Raw genomic sequence first — 24,688 nt, forward strand, 5'->3', positions numbered from 1 at the left:
GGAGGTAAAAGCAAGCGACCGCCCAACTGGCCCTCCTCCATTCTTGGAGACCCTGTCCTCCTATCCAGTGCCCAGCAGGTTTCTGCCAGGCTCACCTTATTAGCAAAGCCACCCTGACCCACACATATGACCTCTGTGAGTCTGGATGTCCTCACAGGCAGGACAGAGACCAAAGCAATTCCCGCCTTGAAGTCAGGGAAGGTCTTTGGCCAGTGAGGCTGTAGGTTCCTTTGGTCTTGGTGGACCCCAGTTCTCCAGGGTCAACTACTTCCTGACCATGGGGTATTGGGGCTGTGGCATGCCTTGGAGTTTGCTTTTGTCCCTACTTTCCACCCTAAACTTGGGGATCCCTATGGTGGGGATGACTCACTTTCCCTAAAGAGTTTGGAATTTGGTACAATCAGGGAGCATGGGTTCTGGGGTACCCCCCAAAAAAGCACTCTGCGACTTCATCTATGAAATGAGGTGCTGGACCTACTAGAGGCAGCTGCTGTTCTAGAACCTTCGAGGTCCTCTGCTCTGCTGGTGGGACCCCAGAGGGCATCTCGGAGGCTAGGCCTTATTCTCTGGGTTCTCAAGTGCCATGGATTGGCCTGGGACGGCCCTCTGGGGAGGCTGGCAGTGGTGAAGGTCACCTGTCAGCCAGATGTGAGACAGCAGCCCTGGGCACCGGGAAGGCGAGCCAGATGGGATCAGGGGAGGTTAGACCTGGCGGGTGTTGGGAACTGATCTTGCCAGCCTCGGGTGCTCGGAGTCACCCTCACCTTGGAAGCAGCCTCCGCCATAGCCGCCTGTGTACACCCACGCTGTGTGGTCGTAGCCAATGCCCCAGACCACACCGCGGCTGTTGGCCTCTATGATCCGCAAGTGGCCCCCCATCTGCCGCCAGAACCTGCAGGGGTGACAGAAGCCCCTCAGCCCAGTTATCCAACAGGCCCCACGTGGCCAAATACTACAAGTCTGAGACCTCCATGCCAGTACAAACAGACCCACCCACTTGGCTCCTGTTTGAGTTAATCAATTCGAGAGTGGTATACAAGAGGCAGGGTGCCCCTAAGATCTTGTCCCCCCTCACCCTTAGGCCACAGTGACCATGGGACAGGACTCAGGAGTCTAATCCACCATGCTCCCCTCTCAGAGCTGGGAAGTGGGGTCAGGTTGGTCACAGTGTGCCAGGTGCACCCAGGCTTAAATGTCATGGCAGAGAGCAGGGGACGTGCCATTTAATCCTTTGTGTTAGGTACAGGGTGGCCGGCTGGCTTCCAAGCCATCCCGGCGAGGCTACCCGAGGACAGCCACCTCCCAAGTAGGAAGGTGGGTTGGTTCTCTGTAGGCTCTGCCTCTGCCACCAGGATGAGTGCCCTGGCTACCCATGGGCAATTTCGGTATACGATTGATTCCTGGGCTGGACTGTGGTCACTGCTAAGGGAGCCCAGGGCTTCCCTGGCAGTCCTCACCCATCCTCTTCTTCCCCAGAGCCCTGCCCCTACCTGTCCCTTGAGAACCTCTTGTATCATGTCTCATGGATCCCAGCCTGTCCTCAACTCACTATGTAGCCAAGGATAACCTTGAACTTCCGACCCTCCTGCTTCCACCTCCAAGGACTGGGACTAAAGGCATGGGTCACGATAAACTCAGTTTATGGGGTACTGAGAATTGAACCTAAGGTTCCTACGTTCTAGGCAAATACTCTAACAACTGAAATACTCAGTGTCCTACCCCCTCCATGGCTTTAAATGCCCCAACAGAGAAAGCCCTGCTCTAGGATCCCCCATAGCTAAAGGCAATGAGAACTCATCCCACTCTCCCAAGAGCCTCTCTGCCCCACTCCTAAGACTTCCACCCTTAAGACACATTCCAAGCTTCTTTCTCCCTCTCCTCTCTGCTTCCGGGGAGCCTGCACCGCAGGGTCTCAGCAGAACTGGAAGGGACTGAGCTGCCAGGTTCAGGTCTGGTGAGAGAGATGTGGTTTCTTTGCTTTTTCCCTGGCAGTCCCTTGGGGTGGGACTAGATCGCATTCACCACACTCCAAGCACCCTAGGCTACACCACACTCCAAGTACCCCAGGCTACTCCAGAGCTACTTGGTGGGCACCAGTGGCCTCTGAGATCAGCCCTGAACAGGCCCAGTGGGTCTCAGGGTCCAGGAAAACAGCTAACCACTTTTCTGGCTGGTCAGTGAAAAGCTGCAGTATGTGGGTTCAGGTCCCGATAGGGGAGCCTTTTTCTAGAAACACAAGCTCTGGGGCCTCAGAGTGGGTGGGTGGCGGTGTGAGGGGCCAGGTACCAGGTCTATTTAGGGCACAGCCCACTCACATCTGGTCGCAGGGTTGCAGGTGCTCACGGGCTTCCAGGTCTGGGCTGGGCTCACTCACAAAGATGTCACCCTTGCAGGTGACAGACCAGATGGCCTGCGGGGACGGGCGTCCATGGACTTTCCGGCTCTCACAACAGGACAGGCTGAGCAGGGCGAGCTGGCGTGGGTACATAGCTGGTCACGGCCGGGCAGGCTGAGGCCTGGGCGGTCAGTTCTCACTCAGCCCTTTCGGACCCCCATCACTCACCCAGTCATTCATGTCTTGCTCTGTGGCGGCAGCCAGGCGCACGGGCCACCTCTGGCGCGTCCTCTCGGGAGTGTAGAGGGCAAAGGAGTGCTTGGCTTCATTAAGCACCGGGACCAGCACGGTCACCTCATTCAGGAACACGTGTAGGTACTGTTTGGATGGTGGTGCACGGTGAGCCTGTCACCTTACGCGAGGACCCTCATCTGGACCTCGTTCTTGGGCCTCATGATCATGACCCAATCGCTAGTGCTGAAGCTATACTTGACGAACAAGTGCTTTGGGGCTGAGGCTGTGGCTCAGTTCATAGAGTGCTGGTCTCGCATGCACCAAGTTCAATCCCCAGCACCGCACAGACCAGAAATGGTGGTGCATGAGAGCCTATTTCCCACCTGCTCCTCCGGAAAAAAAAAAAAAAAAAAAAAAAAAAAAAACAAACAAAACGCCTTTAAGTCGACTGCCTGGCACATGTGAGACTAGGCGTCATCTCCCTAACCTCTAGCCTCATCTCAAAGGCCGAAGTCCGGCCAGGCATGATTCAAACGTGTGACCCCAGCACCTGGGAGGGTGACATAAAGGATGGTGAGTTCAAGGCCATCCTAGGCTACGTGGTGAGTTCCAGGCCACGCCGGTTAACTTTGTGAGGCTCCGTCTCAAAATAAAAAGGACTAGGAAAATATACAGTGATACTTGGATTAAAAAAAAAAAAAAAATCAGCTGCTGTCAGGGGGCGCTGATTTGGTGAGGGCACAGCACAGGCCCACGTGGGCCCACGCTGGGGTAAGCACCTCCAGGGCCTACTTCATGCGGCCCTCCTCCCCTGGCAGGGGCTTCCCACCCTGTACCTTCTTTTCCTCGTGGACCATGTAATAGATGAAGAGGATGCTGTCTCGGGTCCCGTCATGACCTGTGAACTGCTCCAGGGCCACGCGGACGTCCACCCATTTGTGGGGCTTCCAGTCACACCACCACTGCAGGGCCCCAGTCTTCACCCACACCGACTGTGGCACGGACAACCCAGAGCAGTTGGGAGAGGTCACGGGCAGCTCTTCCCCAGGGCCTCACAACTATCCCAGCCCTCGGCCTCTCCTTTTCCTCCCAGCTGTTTCTCGCTTCCACTGATGTCAGTGCCACGAGTGGACACTAGGTGGCGCCAGATGCACAGCTATCTCATCAGTTTCTGTGGACACATCCTTGGCCCATGTTCTGGGCAGGGAAACTGAGGCTCAAGGAAGAGGTCACACCTGGCCAAAATCCGAGAGGGAGTCAGTCCTGGCAATCAAGGTCTCAGGCTGCCTAGGTGCACAGGCCCACAAGCTTCTGGGCCAGCCTAGGGCCAAGATTTCTTGTGCTCTATTTAATTTCTCTTTCCCTGGCCTGACTATGACATACATCCAAGGCTGGGTCTCTGCCTTCAAGGGTACGAGGTATGCCAAGGGTGACCTTGGGGAGGGCTGTGACTGTCTACAACTCCATCCTGACTCAATTCATCAAAATACCACACCTGGGCGTTTAGGTTCCTGGAAGGGGACAGACAAGGTGACATGGTAGGTCTTTCCCCTCCCTGTCCACCGCCCTTTGAGGACACTGGCTTCCCAGGGCCGCAGGGTACCTGAAGGCAGTGGGGCCCCAAGAAAAGTCCTTCAGGATGGATGAATAAGCCACCAACTCTATTCCTTATCCTTGCATCTGCTTTGGGACCTGGAAGTGCTGCTGGATGTGTGGGACAAACACCCCGCATCAGGGCTGGCACACAGCGAAGAAGCCATCACTAAGCGAGCAGGGGCTGGTGTGGTGGCGAGTGCCTGTGACCCCAGCACTCGGGAGGCGGAGGCAGTTGGATGACCAAGGTGACATTCGCCTGGGCTACAGAACGTGTTCCAGGCTAGCGTGGGGGCACAGCGAGACCCTAACTCCAAACACACACACACACGGAGAGTGGCAGAGTCAGCCCTACCTGCTCCACAGCCTGCTCGTAGTGTCTGAAGCTCTCCAGCTCCCGCTTGGTCCTCTCCGTGAGCTGCTGAAAGATCTGTTTCCTCCAGGCGGCGGTCTGGGCGGGCGTGATGGACAGGGACAGCGTCTGCACTGACGGGGACAGGCCTGCGAGAGGCCAGAGCCTCAGGCCAGGTGCCGTCCTGCCTGCAGCTGGACAGGTGGCTGGTGTGGTTTCCTACACCCCACCCCTGTGATGACCTGACAGGATCCAGACCCAGCGAAGGAGTGTCTAGACAGGGTTAACTGAGATGGGCGGACCCACCTTGAATGTGGGGCAGCACCATCCCATGAGCTGGGGCCCCAGCCTGAATAAAAAGGAAAACAGCATCCGTGCCTGTTTCTTGACTGTGGGTGCAGTGTGGCTCCTCCACCATGATGGACTGTATCCTTGAACCATGAGCCAAATTTAGCCTCCCCTCCTAAATCCTCCTTGGCAGGGGTTTTTGTTGCAGCGACAAGAAAGGAAACTACAAGTCCCCAAACCAGTCCTTAAATTCTTTTTTCTGCTGGGCGGTGGTAGCACACACCTTTAATCCCAGCACTCGGAGGCAGAGGCAGGTGGATCTCTCTCTGTGAGTTCAAGGCCAGCCTGGTCTACAGAGCAAGATCCAGGACAGGCGCAAATCTACACAGAGAAACCCTGTCTCGAAAAACCAAAAATAAAATAAAATAAAATAAAAAATAAATTCTTTTTTCCTTCCTTCTCTTTGTGTGTGCTGATGTCAATCATTTCTCCACCTTCCTTTTTTTTTTTTTTGAGACAGGATCTCTCACTACTTTAGCTGCCTGGCCAGTGAGCCCCAGCCCTGTGGTTAATGGCATATACTGCCATACCCAACTCGTACCCGGGCTCTAGGGATCTGAACTCAGGTCCTCAGCTTGCACAGCAAGCATTTTACCCACGGAGACACCTCCCCAGCTCCCATCTGTTCTTGCTAGAAAGTTCCATCTTACAAACTGCCCTGTGAGCCGCCCTCCCTGGAGCCTCAGAAGGCTGGGCTGACCCAAGGTCTTGCCTGGTTAAGGCGGCTGAGCACAGGGCCGTCAGGCAGGGCATCAAGTTGGCCGGCCCTCAGGCTAACCTATACCCCGTGCACCCGCAGACACTCACGGGGACGCTTTGGAGACACCAGTCCCATGGGCTCCCTCACCTGGCTGGACCGTGAACCACTTGAGCACAGAGCCTGCTTCCACGGCACACCCTCCTCCAGACACCCAGGCCCACAGAGGATGGTCATCTGCCCCATAGGGCTCCTCCATGCCCAGTGGGAAGAGCCCCAGGGAGGAGAGGCCCGTAGTCTCAGGAAAGCCTGCAGTCGGCTGGTTAGACACCCTCTTGGGCTCCTTTAGGTCGATGTTGGTCCAGGGCAGCTCGGCTGGTGCGGAGGCTGGGTCGTGGTGGCAGTCATCGGCGCTAGAGGCCCCAGGGGCCTTCCCTTCGCCTTTGGCCAGGCAGGAGTTCTCCATGCTTTGCTTGGTGTTCCTGCTGGTCTCAGGGCCCTTGGACAAGCTCTCTTTATGGTTCCTGGAATTGTCCAAAGATTCTTTGGGGAGAGGCTGTTCGGGGCCCTGTCTCTCGACTTCCGAGGAGGCATCGGTATCACTGGGTGCAGACTCCGAACCACTGCCCCTCACCTCATCACCGAAGAAGCAGCCAGCGCTGAGGACGAAATAGGACAAACTCACTTCCTGGTGGAAGATGTGTTTTGCCACTGGCACTAACTGTGTGGATTCAAGCCACAAGCTCACTGAGCTCCTGTCTGTTGCTCCTGTCCAGCACACATGGACTCTGCTTCCCAGGGGCTGAAGACCCCATCACACCCCAAAGGGTTGAGGGGGGTGTGCGCTTGTTGTCATCCTTAGATGGGCTGGGGAAGTAGCTCAGTTGGTAAAGCAGTTGCCTGGAATGAGTGAAGCCTCGAGTTTGGTCCTCCGACCCATAAATGTCATCCCAGTTTGGGGGAGGTAGAGGCAGGAGGAGCAGTTCAAGGGCCATCCTCCATGACACAGACAGGCTATATTCCATGTTGCCTGGAACTCACTCTGTAGCTACCCCTGAATGTATAACAATCCCCACCACACTTAACTGGAGTACCGAGACAGGGTCTGGTCTCAAACTCATTATATAACCACGGATGACCTTAAACTCCTGGTTCTCCTGCCTCTACCTTCCAAATGCTAGCATTACAGTGCACCACCATACCTAGTTCATGTGTGTGGAGGATGTAACCCAGAACTTCGTGCATGACAGACGAGCACTGCTCCAACATCACCAGCTCGCTGGCATCTTTCTGATTAGGGGAAAGTACACTGGGGTTTTTTCTTCTTCTTCTTCTGTTTTTGTTGGTGTTATTATTATTGTTATTATTATTATTATTGTAGGAGTGAGGATTAAATCCAGGGCTAGAGAAGTGGTTTAACAAAGAGCAATCTATCTTCTATCTATCTATCTATCTATCTATCTATCTATCTATCTATCTATCTATCTACCTACCTACCTACCTACCTATCTACCTATCTATTTTGGTTTTTTGAGACAGGGTTTCTCTGTGCAGCTTTGGCTGTCCTGGAACTCGCTCTGTAGACCAGGCTGGCCTCAAACTCAGAGATCCACCCGCCTTTGCTGGGACTAAAGGCATGTGCCACCACCACCCAGCTGTATTTTCGTATTTTAAGATGACCTCACTAAATTACCTTTGTAGGTAATCTTGAACTCCCTCTGTAGTCCAGGTAGCCCTTGAACTTGTGACCCTCCTGCCTTAGCCTCTGAGTGATGGGATTACAAGGCATGTGCTACCATGCCCAACTAAAGTTGACCTTTATTGTTGTTGCTGTTTTGAAACAGGGTGTTAGCATCATACTCACTATGACCCTCCAGCCTCCACATCCCCAAGCATTGGGATTACAGGTGTGTACTACTATCTCTGGGCTACAATGACTACTTTAAAGCATACAATCCAGTAGCATTTTGCACACTTAAAAATTCATGCAACTGTTAACTATTACCCAGTGTCTTGGTTAGCTCCAACTGTCAACTTGACAAGCTTAGAATCAGACATTTGGGAGGTGAAACTCAACGGGGAATTGCCTAGGTCATACTGGCCCGTGGGCAAGTCTGTCGGGGAATCTTGATTATTAATTGATGTAGAGGGCACAGCCCACTGTGGGCAGCACCATTCCCTGGGCAAGCGGTCCTGAGCTATAGAAGAAAGCTAGATAGGCATGAACCTGTAAGCAGCGTTCCTGCATAGCTCGGCTGTAACTTCTTTAGTCAGAGGTAACGCTCAATGTGTGGACCAGCAAGCAGGCCTGCCTTCAAGTTCCTGTCTTGACTCCCTCAATGATCGACTATGGCTTGCAATTGAAATAAACTCTTTCCTCCACTAAATTGCTTCTGGTAAGAGTGTTTTATCATAGCAATCAAAATATGATTAGGGCGCCTAGCTACAGAATTTTTTTTTTTTTTTTTTTGTTTTTGTTTTTGTTTTTCGAGACAGGGTTTCTCTGTGTAGCTTTGTGCCTTTCCTGGAGCTCACTTGGTAGCCCAGGCTGGCCTCGAACTCACAGAGATTCGCCTGCCTCTACCTCCTGAGCAGAATTTTTTCTTTTGTCTTTTTGTTTTTGTTGGAACAAAGTCTCACTGTGCAGCTCAGGCTTGTCTAGAACTCACAATCCTCTGATAGAGACTGATTTTCTGCAAGGTCATTGGCCTTGCCCCACGAGGCCACAGAAAGTCTGTCCCACCCAACTCCTCTGTGCCCTGCTGCCTGGTATCACCTGAGGAGACTGGATGAGCTGCCGGAGTGTGACCGGTCACTTTCTCGGCCCACAACGATGGCCTTCCACGTCTTCCCGCTGAGCTCACTGGGCGTGACGCCCTGTCGGAAATACACAGCTCGGTCCTCACAGCTGATGCCCCAGACCTGGAACAGACAGGGGTGCTGTTGAGAGGCAGCCGGGCACATACCTGGAGCTCCTACCCCTTCTGTCAGGGGCTGGGAATGAGTGGAGGGTCCAGGAGTATTCAACAGGGCTGCAGGACAGGTACGCAAATGCAGACAGGGATCCCCTTATCGTGACATGGGGGGGGGTGGGGACGCGCATGTAGAAGTGTGTTTGTCAGGACTAGGAATATCTGGTAGGGGTGGCAGATGATTGCAGAAACCCGGAAATCCAGGCAGGAAAAGGCTGGCAGGGCTGGGGGAAGTGAGAGGTTACAGCAAATCCAGAGAATCAGAAGCCTGGCTCTGGGTCTCCAAAACTTCAGACTGGGGCTATGGGATGACAAGGTCCAAGGTAGATAGAGGGCTGACAGGTACTGTGCTGGGACACAGTCCATTTGGTGCTTTTGCCTTAATTAAAAAAAAAAAAAAAAAAAAAAACTAATTATGTGTATTTTTGTGTGTATGTGTGTAGGTATGTGCATATGAATGCAGGGGCCCATGGAGGCCAGAAGGCACTGGATCCCTTGGTTAGAGGTGGTTGTGAGCTGTCCCAAGATGGGTGCGGGGAACAGAACTTGGATCTTCCCAAGAGCAGTATGTGCTCTTAACTGCTCAGCCGTCTCTCCAGTCTCGTGTTTTATTTTTTGAGACAGAGCCTCATGTAGCCCAGGCTGGGCTGGAACTTACTATGTCAGCAAGGATGACTTTGAACTTCTGATCCTCCTGCCTCCACCTCCCCATGCAGGATTGCAGGCATGCACAACACTGGTTTTATGTGGCACTAGGGATCTAGCCCAAGAATTATTTATTTCTAAGTATGTCTGTCCCTGAACGAGTTTATGTGCACCACAGGTGTGTGTGTGCCTGCAAAGGCCAGAAGAATGTGTTAGATCCCCAGGAACTGGAGTTATAGACAGCTGTGAGCTGTCCGATGTGGCTGCTGGGAATTGAACCAGGGTCCTCTGTAAGAGTAGTAAGCACTTTTAACCACTGACCCACTTCTCCAGCCCCTCATATCTTTATAAAAATTATTTTTTAGATGGGTGGTGGTGGTGCACACCTTTAAACCCCGCACTCAGGAGGCAGAGGCAGGTGGATCTATGAGTTAGGGGCCAGCCTGGTCTACAGAGCGATTTCCAGGACAGCCAGGGCTACACAGAGAAACCCTGTCTCAAAAAACAAAAACAAAAACAAAACAAAACAAAAAACCCATTATTTTATGTGTCTAATGTTGTGTCTGAATATATGTCCATGTACCATATATGTGTCTGGTGCCTGCAGAGGCCAGAAGAGGTAGTGGATCCCCTAGAACTGGAGTCACAGACAGTTGTGAGCCACATGGTGCTGGGAATCAAACCCGGGTCCACTAGAAGAGCAGCCAGTGATCTTAACCACTGAGCCACCTCTCCAGCCCCAAACCCCACTATTTTTTAGGAGGAAGGAAACATTGTCCTACTGTAAAGATGACATCTATGAGAAAACATCGCATCACAGAGTCAAAGAGAAGGAACACAGTTCTCTCATTTAGCAATGCCCCCCACCCCAAGTCTCTCAATGCTACCTTCTTATAGCTAGGATGCACGCCCCAACCTTCCTCACCAGCAGACTGCCCTGCAGGGTCCTAAGTGAAATGACCTTGAGCTGAATAGAGATGCCAGGACTCTAGAACCCCCTCATCCTCCCCACCCCCGTGTACCCTCAGACTCATCACTGTGCCCATCTGGAATCCCTGCCCAGGAAGAAGGGATGGGAGGTAGCAGGTAGATAAGCTGTATTGGGAAGAACCACGTGCATCTCTACCTGGTCATTCAGCCCCACATTGACCATTGTCATTTCTCCAACCATCTCGATCCAGCTGGTGCCACAGGGGTTGTGAGAGTTGACACCCCTTCGGAACCACACCTGGAAAATCAGAAAGGAGCATGCATTCCTGGAGATCTTTGGAGACCGAGGTCTGCGTGTGTGTGTGTGTGTGTGTGTGTGTGTGTGTGTGTGTGTGTGTGTCTGTCTGTCTGTCTGTCTGTCTGTGTGCTTGAGCATGCAGATATGCGTGCAGGGCAGAGGACAACCTCATCTGTCATTCCACAAGTGCCGTCCACCTTGTTTTTTTTTTTTTTTTTTTTTTTTTTTTAAGACAGGGTCTCTCACCAGCCTAAACTTTGCCAAGTAAGCTTGGCAGGCTGGCCTGCAAGCTCCAGGGATCCGTCTGTTCCCACCTCCCCGCAAGGGGATTACAAGCACACACTAGCATGCCCGGCACTCTCACACTGGGTCTAGGGCTGGAAGTCAGGTCCTCATGATAGCAAGGCAAGGGTTTTACCAACTGAGCCACCTCCGAATCTGAGGGGAGCTTCTCCCTGTAGTTTTACTTATGTATTTGGGGGGTGGGCAGAGAGGGACATGTATCATACAGCTTGCATGTGGAGGTCAGAAGACAACTGTGGGCATTGGTTTTCTCCTCCCACCATGTATGTCCTGGGGCTTGAACTCAGGTTGTCAGGCTTAGTGGCAGGCACCTTTACCCACTGAATCACCTCACTGGCTCATTCCAGAAGATCTTTTTAAGGTACTGGGTTGGCAGGAAGGGCCCCTACATATAGTTAGAATGAATTCATGATGTACAAGGTCCTAGCTCCCTTCCCCCAGCACCACAGCAGACAGGGAGATGACAGATGGACAGATAGATTTCACAAAAGCATATAAAATTGGCTAACGTGACTGGACCTGCCTCTGCTAAGATACAAATGGCAGAGGAGAAAAGAAAAGCATTTAAACGGCCAAGGTTGCTGGCATATTGGCTTCCCATTATCTGATATGGTTGGCCTATGTTGTTCAGTATTTTAGTCCAGCGATGTGAGTGAGGGTACCACAAGCCAGCATCAGACACCCCAGAGGTGAGTGATGATTTCAACACCAGAAAAAGCTCACAGTAGGGGTTGGGGATGTGGCTCAGCTGGTAGAGGAGTTGCTTAGCATGCATGAAGTCCAGGGCTTGGTCCCCAGCACTGCGTCAGCCAGGAATGATGGTAAACGTCTGTAATCTGAGCAGGAGGGTCGGAAGCTCAAGGCCAGCCTCTGCTACATACTATGTTTAGTATACCATCTCAGAAAGAAAAGAAAAACTCACAGGATCTATACTAATGGGTCTAGATGATGCTCACAGGAACAGAAACCCTTGGTATTAAATGGCACCATTACCCACCCCAGCTCCAGCCCCCAACTCTTACTTTGCGGTCCTTTGTGATGGCCCAGACCACACTGACTCCCGCGGAGACGTGCATGATACCATTTTCAGACCCAGGAGGCTCCACTATGGACCAGGAACTTCCTGCCAGTCCCCAAAGAAACCCCAGGCAGCCTCCATCAGCCAAGATTCTGGACAGGAAGTACCCCGCTTCCTGTTATGGGGCTGACTACCTTTTGGGTTATTCCTGCAGATTCCTTCTCTGACCAGGGCTTGCCCCTCCCAGAGGGTGGCCCATATGAGGTCATGAGGCCCACAGCTGATCTGGACCACCTCCCCTGGGGTATCCACAAGAGACCAGGAGGAGCCTTCTGGGTTGGGGTGGCTGACATCCTCTCGATACCACACCTGGGAAGAGAGGAGAAAATGTAGTGTTCACATCATCAAATCTGTCTACCTGCAGAGGCCACATATGAGGGTCTCTGACACACTCACAGACCTTCCCTCTGTAGACCTCCCTTCACATACACACCTTGGCGAGAAAGTGCAAAGCCTGGATTTTTGGTGGGTCTAGAGAGACAGACCTATTCTCGGCAGCTGCCTGTGAGAACAACTAACTACAAGCTGACTCCAGTGTCAGCATGGAGTGCTCAGCAGCTCCCAGGCAGTTCATGAAACCTGTGCCCCCTAGTGGTGAAGTGCTCCCAGGACACCTGTCCCAGGGAAGGCAGGTGGGGTTATGGTGGTTTGGGGGGTGGGCGGACAGACACCACGACGATGGGGGAGGAGATGGGGGAGGAGATGGGGAGGGGGATGGGGGGGCACGACAGCCAATGTCTAAAATGTCAGCTTCTTTTGCTCTCTAACCTGAACAATGAAATTCCTGTTTCCCATATCCTTGCCAAGGATTGTTGTCTGTTAATTTCTTGATGATAGCCATTCTGACTCCGGTGAGATGGTATCTCAAAAGTAGTTGTGTGTGTGTGTGTGTGTGTGTGTGTGCATGCATGTGCATGTTCATATTTGTGCATGGTCACAGATGCATACGGCCTACAGAATAGGACTTGTAGCTGGGATCAACAGCACATACCTATGCAGTTGATTCAGTTCCGGTAAAGGAGATTAGGGAAGGATGGCTCCGCAGAACCATCTTCAGACTAGGGACCCTGACTTCTCTGGTCTTGCCACCCTACCCTTATGATGGGCCCTGCTGGACCAGCGGGGAAGCCTCTCTTTGGCTACCAAGTAGGCAGCTTCAGGGAACAACAAGTCTCTCCCTTCCGGAGCACAGGGCCCTCCCTGGGGCCAATTCTTGTGGCGCGCAGGGGTGGTGCCGGGTGATGCAGGCTCACAGCTGGCTGACACTCAGGTGTGTGGCCCCTACTCTGCCTTCTCTGCATCCAGGTGGGATGTCTTGAGCTGGCGCTCCCACTCTGCTCGGTCCCTCTCCACCACCCTTCAGAAAGGCTCAGAGGAAATGACTGTGGTTTACCTAAACCTGAGAGAGCATGACCCCAGCCAAAGGTAAGCCTGCTAAAAAGAATCTGCTTTGACTGTTCCAAAGACAGTGAAGACCTGTGGTTAATGTGGTTAATGCAGGAGTTACTGAATAATCATAAAATAAGATCTAAAACCACAAGGAAGGCATCAGACCCCTATGCTTAGGATCGTCTGGGTTCCTGTTGCCATCCAGGTTTGGTGTTTTTCACAAACTCTCTGAGAAAAGATTTCTCCCTAAATATGCATCTATCCATCACTACCAGTCTACATACCTACCACCTACCCACCCATCAAACCATCCATCCATCTATCGATCTCCTCACCAATACATCTCCCTCACAATCCATCCATACACCTACCATCCATCCACCCACACATCATGCATCCATCCACCCACCCATCAACCACCTGACCCACTCCTCATCCACCTAATCACTTCCCATCCGTTCACACACCCATCATCCATTCAACCATCCACCCAACCATCTACTCACTCACCCACCATCCATTTGTCCAACCACTGACCCATCCATCTCCCTGTCATCTACCCACCCACCCACCTACCCACCCAGGAGTCTTCTGTTATCTATCACATCTACTTACTATACACCATCCATCCATCCATATATCCACCCTCATCCATCTAGCTACACACCATCAGTCTCCACACATCAGCCATTCACCCACCCACACATCCACAGTGCTCCGGGAGACTGGAGGGAGGAGCTGGCAGGGAGCCCAGAACCTGTCCCAAGGAGACAGAATTGATTATATCTGCGTCTGAAGTGGGCTAGGATGAGGGACAGGTCCCAAGGCTTCCAGGGTATTGTGGAGTGTGGTAACTTTTCTGCCTGCCCAGGAAGTCCCAGTTCCAGGGACAGGAGGCAAATAGCTCTCTTCCTCCACCCTGGGGAACTCCTGCACCACTCCAGTCTGCGGCTGGCCTCTTTTGCCAGGGCAGACCTTGGGCACCGTGGTAGCAGGACTTACCTTTCCCTGCAGGGACACGGCCCACACTGACAGGCGGCCCACAGGCTCCTCTGTGATCTCCCACCCTCCCACAGACAGGTCATTGAAGGGGTCAGGGAGTTCCTTGGGATCATCCTTGGAGGGGATCTGAAACAAAGGGATGAGGAGCAACGGCTGTCACCACCGGGTGACCCGCACTGTGTCACCCTCCCCCGCCGGCCTCTCCTCCGGTCCTTCCACCCTCCCCGTGGGCCATGTTGTCTGACTTCACAAGACTGCAGGCCCGTGGACCTGGCCATGGATACCCTCTGTTCTGCCCCCTTCATACGAGGCCAGACCTGAGCCACTGCTTTGAAGTTGGGCCATGGGGACAACATTAGAGCTTTGGTGGGAGAGGGGAAGCCTAAGAAAGGACAAGTCTGGTGTTGACTTTGGCCCCTATGTGGCCGTCTCCCAAATGAGGGGACTTTAGGGCTACAGCAAACAAATTGAAGGCCAGGTCCTAGGGGGGGCATGGTGTCCTCTTCTACCCCAGTGCGGGGAAGAAGATGCCTATCCTTATGACCCTCCTATCAGGGACCCCATGCCCCACACTCTTGCCCCATTTAGGCACAAAGACCTTGGCCCAGGTGTCCCGGGATTTGTATCTCCTATACCGGATCCACTTTCGCCTCCGCACGCATGAATTCCACTTCTTGTCTCGAGTGTAGGTGGCGGGGAAGTCCATAGCGTACGTCCACCCCTGAAATACCAAGGTGGGAGCCTTATCTGGCTTGGCGGGGGGGAGGGCGTGGAATCTGAAGAGATGGGAAGGTGGGGGAACAAAGGGAGGGAAGCGAGGACTAGGGTGTCCAATCCCGTAGCAAGCAGAGGCTGGACACCAACAGGGAGGGTGGCACTGGGGGACAAGCTGAGCCCAAGGGGCATCCACGGAGGGCACTGAGTTCACCTACCCCTTTCTCGGTGGGCTCCCCTCCAAAGTTCTCATCCACGTACCAGTCCGATTCCCATTCCCAGTGTGGCGAGGGCAGGGCTACCCCGTCCAGCGGCCGATGCTGGAGCCCACTCACGTCACTCCACGACCAGCGGTCACTCGGCAGGAGCTTCTCGCAGAAGCCTCCCATGGGGTTCCAACGCTGAGGCCAGGAGACACAGAGGTGGTCTCAGGGACGAGCTGGAGGGGAGCGGACCACCTCAGCAACCCCACACCCACACCCACCCACACCCACCAGCACTACCTGATTCTCATAGGCCTCCTCTCGGTGGCGGATGGGCACATCACTGGAGCACACGTACAAGTAGACCTGGTTGTCACAGGCGATGCCCCAGCAGCACTGAGTGGCTGCGCTGACCCGCTTGAACTCCATCTGGACATCCTTGCAAAGCTCCCAGTACTGGCCAGCCGTGGACAAGGTGTACACTCTCCCGAAGAGGTCCACGGCCCACAGCACGGAGGCGGGCATGGCCACAGCGCTGTGGCGAAGGCGGGGACAAGAGAAAAGGTATCAGTGTCGTGGCTCCTGGACCAGGGACATCATGGGAACCTTGTTTAGTGGCTGCATCATCCCACACACGGCACAGGGAGGTCCCCAAGAGACAGGCAAGCAGTCACCACAGCAACCAGAAGCAAAGCGTGCCTTCCAGTATAAACCTCTTTCTTTGCCTCTTCTTCTTTCTCATTATGGGGACGCTTTGCCTCTTTAAATTTGAGACAGGGTCTCATGTGCCCCAGGGCTGGTCTCAAATGTTCTCTGTAGCTAGGATGATCTTGACGTCTGATCCTCCTGCCGCTGCTTCCCAAGTGCTGAGGTTACAGGCATGCACCACCACACCCAGTTTGTGTGGTGCTGCCTAGCATGCACGGGGCTGGGTGTCATCTCCAGCATCCCAGAGACTAGGTGTGCTGGCTCACGCCTGTAATCCCAACACTCAGGAAGGCAGGGTTGAAGGGCTGCCTCGGCTCCGTGAGAACCTGTCGAGAGAGTCCAGCCCGGGGCATTGGAAGCACTGGGAAGATAGGTAGGTTTATCTAAGGACCTCGAGGCTGTGCCAGGCCGCTCCACTCTTGCAGTCAGGCACGGGGGCGCTCCAGAAGGCTCCGCCAGTGTGATGAGGACTGGAGATGGAACAATCTGGAAATAGGAGCATCTGCCTCAGGCAGAATCGGCTCTTTTGGAACCCAGTGAGCCTGACAGTCACAAAGGAGAGGGCGGGCTTGCAGGGATGTGCAACAGGAAGCCAGAGGCAGGCGGGGACAACTTTTGAGAAACATCCATGACCTGAAATAGAGACTCCAGGAGGGAGACTGACCACCAGAATGCACCAGAATGCAGTGATTTTTTTTGGGGGGTGGTGGTGGTGAGGAGAATGGAGTGTTCCTACAGAACCAATGATCTCTTCAACCACAGGGGCTCTCATCCTCTCTAGCAAACACACACATACATACACACACACACACACACACACACACACTCACGTGTACACATGAGGGTGGGGTGGGAATCAGGATACTAGCTTTCTGAGTTCATCTGAAAAGTATCTCTGTCTAGAGACCTTAGTTGGGGCCCCAGTGGCACCAACTATCTGTCCTTCCTTCCCCTGGGCCAGTCTTGAAGGTCCCTCTACCTGCTTCACACTGACCATTCTGAGAGTTGTCAGAATCCAGAGCACCAGAGTTTGGGGCCTGGCTCTATGACTTCTTTTCTTTATTGTTTTATTTGTTTGTTTTTATTTTGCTTTGAGACAGGGTCTCCCATAGCTCCAACTCACTGTGAAGCAGACGATGATCTTGAACTCCTAACCTCACCTCCCGAGTGACGGGCTTACAGGTGTGCACCCCACAAGTGGCTTCTAGCATCACCAAAGCCAACTATCCTCTCTGTGCCTTGAGTACATGCAATAACGTGTGACAATCAGGAAGGAAGAGAGACTTACTTCCTAAGAACTAAACGAGGTAACACAGAACTTACGATAAACACTGTTCAGTGTCCAGCATGACCTCTGTGACTGTCACTGATGTCACTATCACTGGATACACAACCATTACACACTCACCTCAGTTTTTGTTTATATGTTGGGAGTCAAGGTCTCACTATATAGTCCAGGCTGGCCTGAACCCCACAATCTTTCTGCCTCAGTCTCCCTAGTGCTGGGATTACAGGTGTTTGCTGTCTTACCAGGCTCTGGTCTCTTGAGGAGAAAAATCAAGCCAGAGTTGGGCAACATGGCTCAGGAGGTAAAGGCCATTTGCCACACAAGGCTGGCGATGTGAGTTTAACCTCCTGAAACCACATAAGGTAGAAGTAGAGAACCTACTATACAAAGTTGCCTGCTGACTACTAGCATGTGCACACACATACACAATATTAACAAATAAATTTAAAAAGTAATTTTTAAAAAAGGAAATAAAACTCAAGCCAGCCAAGGTGGTACATTCCCGTAGTTCCAGCACGTAAGAGGCAGAAATAGGATGAGGAGTTCAAGGCCAACCTAGGCTACATTGTAAGATTCTGTCTCAATCCCCCTCCCCTCCAAAAACAATTCACAGCCGGGCGTAGTTGCAAACGCCTTTAATTCCAGCACTTGGGAAGCAGAGGCAGGTGGATCTCTGTGAGGTCGAGGCCAGCCTGGTCTACAGAGTGAGATCCAGGACAGGCACCAAAACTACACAGAGAAATCCTGTCTCAAAAAACGAAAACCAATTCACAATTCAATGTATAAACAACCAACTAAGTCAAGCTGAGCCTGAAAGTTGAGCTCAAAAAGTAAAGATGCATTTGAAACATTTTCCTTCAGATAAATGACTAAGCAGTAATTTTCTTTCAGACATAGTTGAGCCTTCTGGGCAGCTAATGGAAGCATACCCTGCTGCAGAAACAGGATGGAGCGGGGGCTGTATTTACCACCTCCCTTCCCAGTGGGGACTCAGGCACCTGTCAGTCTGAGCTAAAGGCCATACCGGGCAAACATCCTTGACCAACCACAACTCCTTTGTGCCTCTCCATAGGATGCTTCCCCAGCGGGTCACATGCCTCTTCCTGTGAGATCACCATGCAACCTGGCTTGGGTCACTGGGTCACAGGACTCTTGAAGTGGGTGTGTGGAGGTCTTGTGATTCTGGGATCCTGAGATAGCATTGCTTTTGCAGAAGTGAAGGGATAGCGGGCCCGTCTCCCACGGAAGCAACCTCTACTTCACCACAAGCCTCTAAAAACAAGTGTAACTCGGTCCTCCGGTCGTTTGGTTAAACAGACTCAGCACCACAAAAGCCAGCTGCCTTTCTGGGTCAGTTCATCCACAGATCCCTTCAGAGACTGAAAGAATAGCCTGGTGTGGTGGCCAAGCCTGTGCTCCCAGGCCCCGGAAGGCGGGAGTGCTCGGAGTCCGGGCTAGCCTGGCCTCAATAGTGAGCCCTATGTCTCACAAACAAAGACAAGAGTGCTGGGAGATGGCTTAGTTGGTAAAGTGCCTTGTGAGGAGGAGGACCTGAGTTCAACCCGTGTTAAAAAAGAAAAAAAAAAGTGTATCCTGGGGGTGAGGTGTTGTCAGCCAGGTGGCTGATTGGATAAAGATACTTTCTGTCAAGCTAGATAACCTAAGTTTGATTGATCCCTGGGACTCACATGGTGGAAGGAGAGAACCCACACCTGCAAGTTGTGTTCTGATCTCCACATGTGAGCCATGGGAAGCGTATATACACACACACACACACACACACACACACACACACACACACACAGAGTAAATAAATGTAAAATAAAAGTTTTAAGTGAGGCATAATGGCACTTGTGTATAATGTCAGAGCTGGAGAGGTGGATCCTTGGGGCTCCTTTGCCTGTCACCCTAACCTAATCAGTGGCCCCAGGCTAGTGAGAAATCCTGTCTTTCAAAAAAAAGAAAAGAAAAGAAACCAAGGTAGATGGTGCAGGTTGACCTCTGGCCTCCACATCCACGTGTGCATCTATCTGCACAGAGACAGAGAGAGACAGAGACAGAGAGAGACACAGAGAAAGAGAGACAGAGACAGAGAGACAGAGACAGACAGAGAGAGCCGGCCCAGAGCAAGTAGGGGGTAGATGTCCTAGAAGCCACAACCCTGCACAAGGAAGCATCCAAATGTCCACTTCTCCCGAATCTAAGGGCTTCCTCTTTTTTCTATTACACCCCCAACTCCTGTCTGCTGTGCACTGGCTATTAAAGTTGTTTTTCTGGCTGCCAAGTGCAGGAACTACTCCAAAGCGACATTAGAGTTAAAATAGAGGACAGAGCTTGTATGGGTGTGAGGGCCCTTCCTGAAGAATAAACAGAGTCCGCCCAGCCCCCGGCGGCCGGCAGGCAGGAAGCACCCTGGCTTTTATCCAGTTCCTGCACTTGGCCGACAGGTGGGTCCCCTGCACTGCCATCAGGAGCATATGTCGGAGCTGTCGGGCCCTGACCATCTGCCTACACTAATCCCAGGGCAAGGAGATTTGCTCCCAACAACGTCAAGGGAGAAGACTACGGACAGGCCCCCGGATGCTCCATTGCTCTAAATCATTCAGGCTTCAGCGATCGGCTTCTTCAAATCACTGCGGTCCTAAGGCTGCAGTGGGGGCGTGCTGTGGACCCGGTCCCTGGGCTGGAATTTGGGGGTTCGAGGTAAGGGTAGGGGTGGGGGCGGTGCCCCGCAGGTGTGCAGCAGAGAACACAGGTACAGTCCCTCTCCCTCTATCGACCGTCCCAGCAAACGCAGCCAAGGGAGGAGGGGGAGCGGGAAACCGAAGGCACCTCGGCCCTGAGTCGCCCCAACTTCCCGGATAGGAGTCCCCACGGTCCTGTCACCGATGCCATGGGGACACCGCTGCACTTACCTGGGCCCACGCCCGGCGGGGCGGGTTCCTAGTGGATCCTCCTGAACTCCTAGTCTATTGCTACAGCCAGCCGGGCCCTCCCCCGGCCTCAGGTGAGAGGGCAGGCCGGAAGCAATGGTCAGGTCAGCACTGATTGGTCAGACTCACGGTGACGCAACTGCCTGGGAGCTCAGGATTGACTGCTGCACTCTGCGGCCGGCGAGCTCACCCGCGCTGGGTCGGCGCGCTTGCGCACTCCCGAGGTCGCGCTTGGTCCCGCGGGCAGGCTGAGTCCTGCGTGTGAGGATGCTAGGCGCCAGTGGCTGCATCCTCTCCCCTCAGGACCTGGCTTCCGGAGCGGAGCAGGCAGGTGTAGACGCGAGAACCTCAGGCGAGGAGGGGCGGGCCGGGAGCATGTTGAAACGCAGAATGTATGGTGATCTGAGGACAGGCGGGCGTGTAGGGGGCGCCTGGCCTGGGACCCGCAGAGGAGGACATGGCAACTGGATGGATTCCTTGGAACTAGAAAGTAGCCCTGAGCACAAACGTTAATCTTTTTGGGAGGACTCCTGGAAACGTGACTTTTGTGACTGCACTGTGTCTTGGGGTTGCCGTTGATAACCTAGATCGATGGAGCGTAATATTAATGTTGATGTGTGATGGACTGATGTCTTCCCACTTTGTTGCAAGAATTCCTTCCCTGAAGAGAGGGGAAAAAAATGTCTTCCTACTCCTCATAAGGTCCCAATGACTGATCAAAACGATTGCACAAAAGTTCATCAGACTTACAGTACATGGATGAGGGGTTGCCTACAAGAGAGACCCTGAAGTTGGGCCCCTGAAAGTTCCCACCCGTCAAAGCTGATGGCTTCCGCATAGCCTGTGTGCTCTAGCACCTCCTAAGATCCTAGGCAATCAGGGCAGAATGGCATATAAATGGCTGGGGGGAGCATCTGAAAGCTCAGGTCCAGTGACCCTTCCGGTCCCCTCTGAGGGAACGTCAGCAGTCTGGCCCCTAGCACGCTGATCTGATGAGCATGGCATCTGCTTTCCTCCGAGGACCTCATTCTACAACACACTTTGACCTACACAGGAATCCAAAAGAGCTGAGCGCCCCAGCCCTTGACTTTCACTCACTTCGTGAGTTTATGGCCTGATAGAGCAGACTTTGCTCGGCCACGTGCTTCTTCCATGGTGTGTTGCCTAGCTAGGGACCTAAGAGCAACGGGAGCCATGGACTCACAAAATTGTGGGGCAAAATAAAAATTTGTGTATTTATTGTTTGAGACAAGAGTTTTGGTATGTAGCCCAGGCTGACCTTGAACCATGGTCATCCGACCTCAGCCTGCTGAGTGCTAGGATTACAGGTGTGCACCATCGCACCCAGCAACCTTTCCTCTTAATAGTTATCTCAGGTGTTTGCTGCAGCAATGGGAGGCTGACCGCACACCCTCCTTTCTTGGTTCTTTCAAAAACGTTTATGCGTATGAGGGTTTCCTCTGCATTAAGGTATGTGCACCATGGACATGCAGTGCCTGAGGAGGTCAAAAAGGGCATTGGATTCCTGGGATCCAACCCTTGGGGTTGTGAACCACTGCGTGGTTGCTGGGAACTGAACCTAGGTGCTCTGCAAGAACAAGCGCTCTTAACCACCAAGCCTTCTCTCCAGCCCCGTCTTGGCTCCAGTCCGTTTCTGAGGAAGCAGATGTCCTTCCTGTACAGGAAGCCCCAGACATGTCAGGGGAAGGAAAAGCAGAGGCTCCTCCTGAGTACTGTGAGATTGGCATTGGTGGGCTCGGTGTGGAGATATGGGGAGAACTCTTTCAAAGCATAAGGTCTCAGAGAGGCAAAGGGGGCGGTTCCTCTGAGGTTAGGATACTGTCTGCTGCACCACACGAGCGTTAGCAGCGTGGTCGTAGGAAGACCTGGATTCTGTTGCCTGTGACACTTGTAGTCTTCTTTGTCCCCAGTTTGCTCAGCAAAAGGCACTGATGAGATCACCAAGGACCCTGTAGAGTTGATTTCATTTTGTTGTCAGGAGTCAGTTTTTCAGCCTTCATCAGAAAGATAGTCGTCATTTCCAACTCTATTTTTTCTTTTTTCTTTTTCTTTCTTTTTTTTTTGTTTTTGTTTTTTTGAGACAGGGTTTCTCTGTGTAGCTTTGCGCCTTTCCTGGAACTCACTTTGTAGACCAGGCTGGTCTCGAACTCACAGAGATCCGCCTGCCTCTGTCTCCCGAGTGCTGGCATTAAAGGCGTGCGCCACCACCACCCAGCTTTTTAATTAGGTTTTTAGATCTAGTTTTGTTTATGTGTGAGTGTATGCAAATGTGGGAGGCGGGGTGTACACCCGTACACAGCCCTCACAGACCTGAAGAGAGTCAGGTGTTCTCTGCTGTCGATTTCTGCCTGTTCTTCTGAGGCAAGGGCCTTGCCTGCACCCGGGACTGACTCACTGTCTCAGGCTGGAAGCCAGCAAGTCCCTGGGATCCTCGTGTCTCTGCTCACCTTGGGGTTGGAGTTAAAGGCATTTGCAGAGACACCTGGTTGTTAAGTGCTCGTTGGAACTGAATTCTGGTCCTCATGGTTGCAGAGCAAGTGCTGTGGCTGTCAGAGCCCTCTCTCCAGCGCCCGGTTAGTTGTAGGGTCCTTCCCCCGCTTACATTTGTTTATTTTGTGTGTGTGTGTGTGTGTGTGTGTGTCTGTGCACACATGCACATGTGGCACAGGGGTGGCGGTCAGAGAATAACTTAGTAGAATTGCTCTCCTTCCACCGTGTGGGTCCCGAATGGGACTGAATTCCGGTTGTTAGTGAGTACTTTTACCCTCTGGCTGGTTTGCCTGGTTAGTTTTTTTTTTTTTTTAAGATTTATTTATTTATTTATTGTGTATACAGTGTTCTGTCTGCATGTGTCCCTGCAAGTCAGAAGAGGGTGCCAGATCTCATTACAGATGAGTGTGAGCCATCACGTGGTTGCTGGGAATTGAACTCAGGACCTTTGGAAGAACAAGCAGTGCTCTTAACCTCTGAGCCATCTCTCCAGCCCCCTTGCCTGGTTAGTTTTTGACACAGGATCTCACTGGGTTGCCCAAGCTGGGATGGAACTCACTATGTAGCTCAGGTTCGCCTTCAACTTTTTTTTTTTTTTTTTTTGTAGCTTTGTGCCGTTCCTGGAACTCACTTTGTAGACCAGGCTGGCCTCGAACTCACAGAGATCCGCCTTCGCCTTGAACTTTTAAACCTCCTGCCTCAGCCTCATGAGTGCCGAGATTACAGGTTGAACCATGGCCCCTGACGTTTCCCTATATTTTGACATTATTATTGTATGTGTGCGTGATATTCCAAGGTACTTGTGTAAAGGTCACAGAATAACTGGAGAGCGGCTCCCTCCTTTACGTGCATTCTGGGGATCAAACTCCGGTCACCCGGCTTGCCCAGCAAGTGCCCTTAGCTACCCACAAACCGTCTGTGTCCTTTTAACATCCGAATCTTGCCAATTCTCTCGTCGGCCGAATTGCGACTCTGTCCCGTACGCTCGGAGACTACGCTGTAACCTCACAGTTATCACTTGCCTCGTGTTGGGAGGGTGGAGGAAGGAGGTATGCGGTGGCACCCAGCATGTTGCTGTGTCTTCTGCACCCGTGGTGTTCTTGCATGCACACGCTAGGCAGGCGTGCCACCGCCAAACTCCCTCCCCAGCTTTCCTGTGCGGTCAGATTCGGGTCATTTGGTTGTCATTGCCCATCGCCTGGTGAGAGTTCTGGAAACACTTTAGGAAAAAAACACTGGCTCACCACCCTCTCCCAGAATTGACTGTTGCTGTGCCTTCTCTGTCAGTGTGGAGTGTACTCTTGAAGTATAAGCCCAAATTCATCCTCCTGCCCGGCCTCTAAATGGACACCGCCCCCCCCCCACATGTGACAACATACAAACTGTAAGGATTCTGTCCTTAATTACGTCACCATCCTGTGACGGCGTCCCAGCCTAAAAAGCAGGTGGGCCCTCTGTGTGCCCCCCTTCTCTTTCCGCTCCCTCCTTCTGTCTGTCCTCCCCTCCCCCCCCCCAATAAAGCTGTAAAAGGTCGCCATGGCCTGCGATTCTTCCGATCAGCATTCTCCTCCGGCCAGCCATGAGCAGCGCGCCATTTAACCAACACAAACAACACCAGAAATAGATAAAAGTGAAGTTAAAAGTGCGTGTCCCTCTACCCTTGGCTGGGGAACCCTCATGGAAACTGCTTACCGAGGCAGAGTGTGTATGCACCCACGTCAGCATATCTAAACGTGATCAAAAATGCCCTGAAGAAGTGATCTTGTTTTTGTTGTTGTTTTAAGACAAGCTCTGAGTATGTAGCTCTGGTTTTTCTGGAACTCACTCTGTGGACCAGGCTGGCCTCGAACTCACAGAGATCCACCTGCCTCTGCCTCCCAGGTGCTGGGATTAAGGGCGTGCATGACTACACTCAGCTAAAATGTGGTATTTTTGAATGGTGACGGCCTACTATGCATAGGGTCCTGGACTTCCACCCTGGAGGGAAAAAAAAAAAGAGGAAAACAGAAGGTTTTTTTTTTAATTTATAAAAATAATAATAAAAAAATATTAAACCACAAAAACCTCTAAAATAACAGAGTTTTCCCAAGTTTCATCCCTGAGAAAATTCCTCCCAGAGTCCTGGAGAAGACGCTACCTCAGGCGTGGGGTATCT

At 52.5% G+C, this 24,688-nt stretch overlaps 1 protein-coding gene across 5 annotated transcripts in view; it reads right to left on the reverse strand.

Annotated features, from left to right (window-relative positions):
• Nucleotides 1-20,168, reverse strand: part of Tecpr1 (tectonin beta-propeller repeat containing 1) — a 28,733-nt gene extending 8,565 nt beyond the window's left edge. The window contains exons 1-15 of one of the 5 annotated variants that reach the window (XM_028890281.2): nucleotides 20,005-20,160; nucleotides 15,394-15,628; nucleotides 15,109-15,291; nucleotides 14,775-14,897; nucleotides 14,177-14,302; nucleotides 11,920-12,094; nucleotides 11,730-11,830; nucleotides 10,303-10,404; nucleotides 8,336-8,481; nucleotides 5,710-6,218; nucleotides 4,518-4,663; nucleotides 3,406-3,561; nucleotides 2,564-2,713; nucleotides 2,316-2,473; nucleotides 765-892 (exon numbers count right to left, since the gene is read on the reverse strand). In XM_028890281.2, coding sequence (XP_028746114.1) covers nucleotides 765-892; nucleotides 2,316-2,473; nucleotides 2,564-2,713; nucleotides 3,406-3,561; nucleotides 4,518-4,663; nucleotides 5,710-6,218; nucleotides 8,336-8,481; nucleotides 10,303-10,404; nucleotides 11,730-11,830; nucleotides 11,920-12,094; nucleotides 14,177-14,302; nucleotides 14,775-14,897; nucleotides 15,109-15,291; nucleotides 15,394-15,618 — 2,428 coding nt within the window. In that variant the 5' untranslated portion in view covers nucleotides 15,619-15,628; nucleotides 20,005-20,160. Of the gene's footprint in view, nucleotides 1-764; nucleotides 893-2,315; nucleotides 2,474-2,563; nucleotides 2,714-3,405; nucleotides 3,562-4,517; nucleotides 4,664-5,709; nucleotides 6,219-8,335; nucleotides 8,482-10,302; nucleotides 10,405-11,729; nucleotides 11,831-11,919; nucleotides 12,095-14,176; nucleotides 14,303-14,774; nucleotides 14,898-15,108; nucleotides 15,292-15,393; nucleotides 15,629-20,004 lie in introns of those variants that run through there. The other 4 variants (XM_037198492.1, XM_037198491.1, XM_037198494.1 and 1 more) reach the window with 4 other exon arrangements.
• Nucleotides 20,169-24,688: the final 4,520 nt, after the last annotated feature.

Source organism: Peromyscus leucopus, chromosome 23 (genome assembly GCF_004664715.2).
Source record: "Peromyscus leucopus breed LL Stock chromosome 23, UCI_PerLeu_2.1, whole genome shotgun sequence".
NCBI lineage: Eukaryota > Metazoa > Chordata > Mammalia > Rodentia > Cricetidae > Peromyscus > Peromyscus leucopus.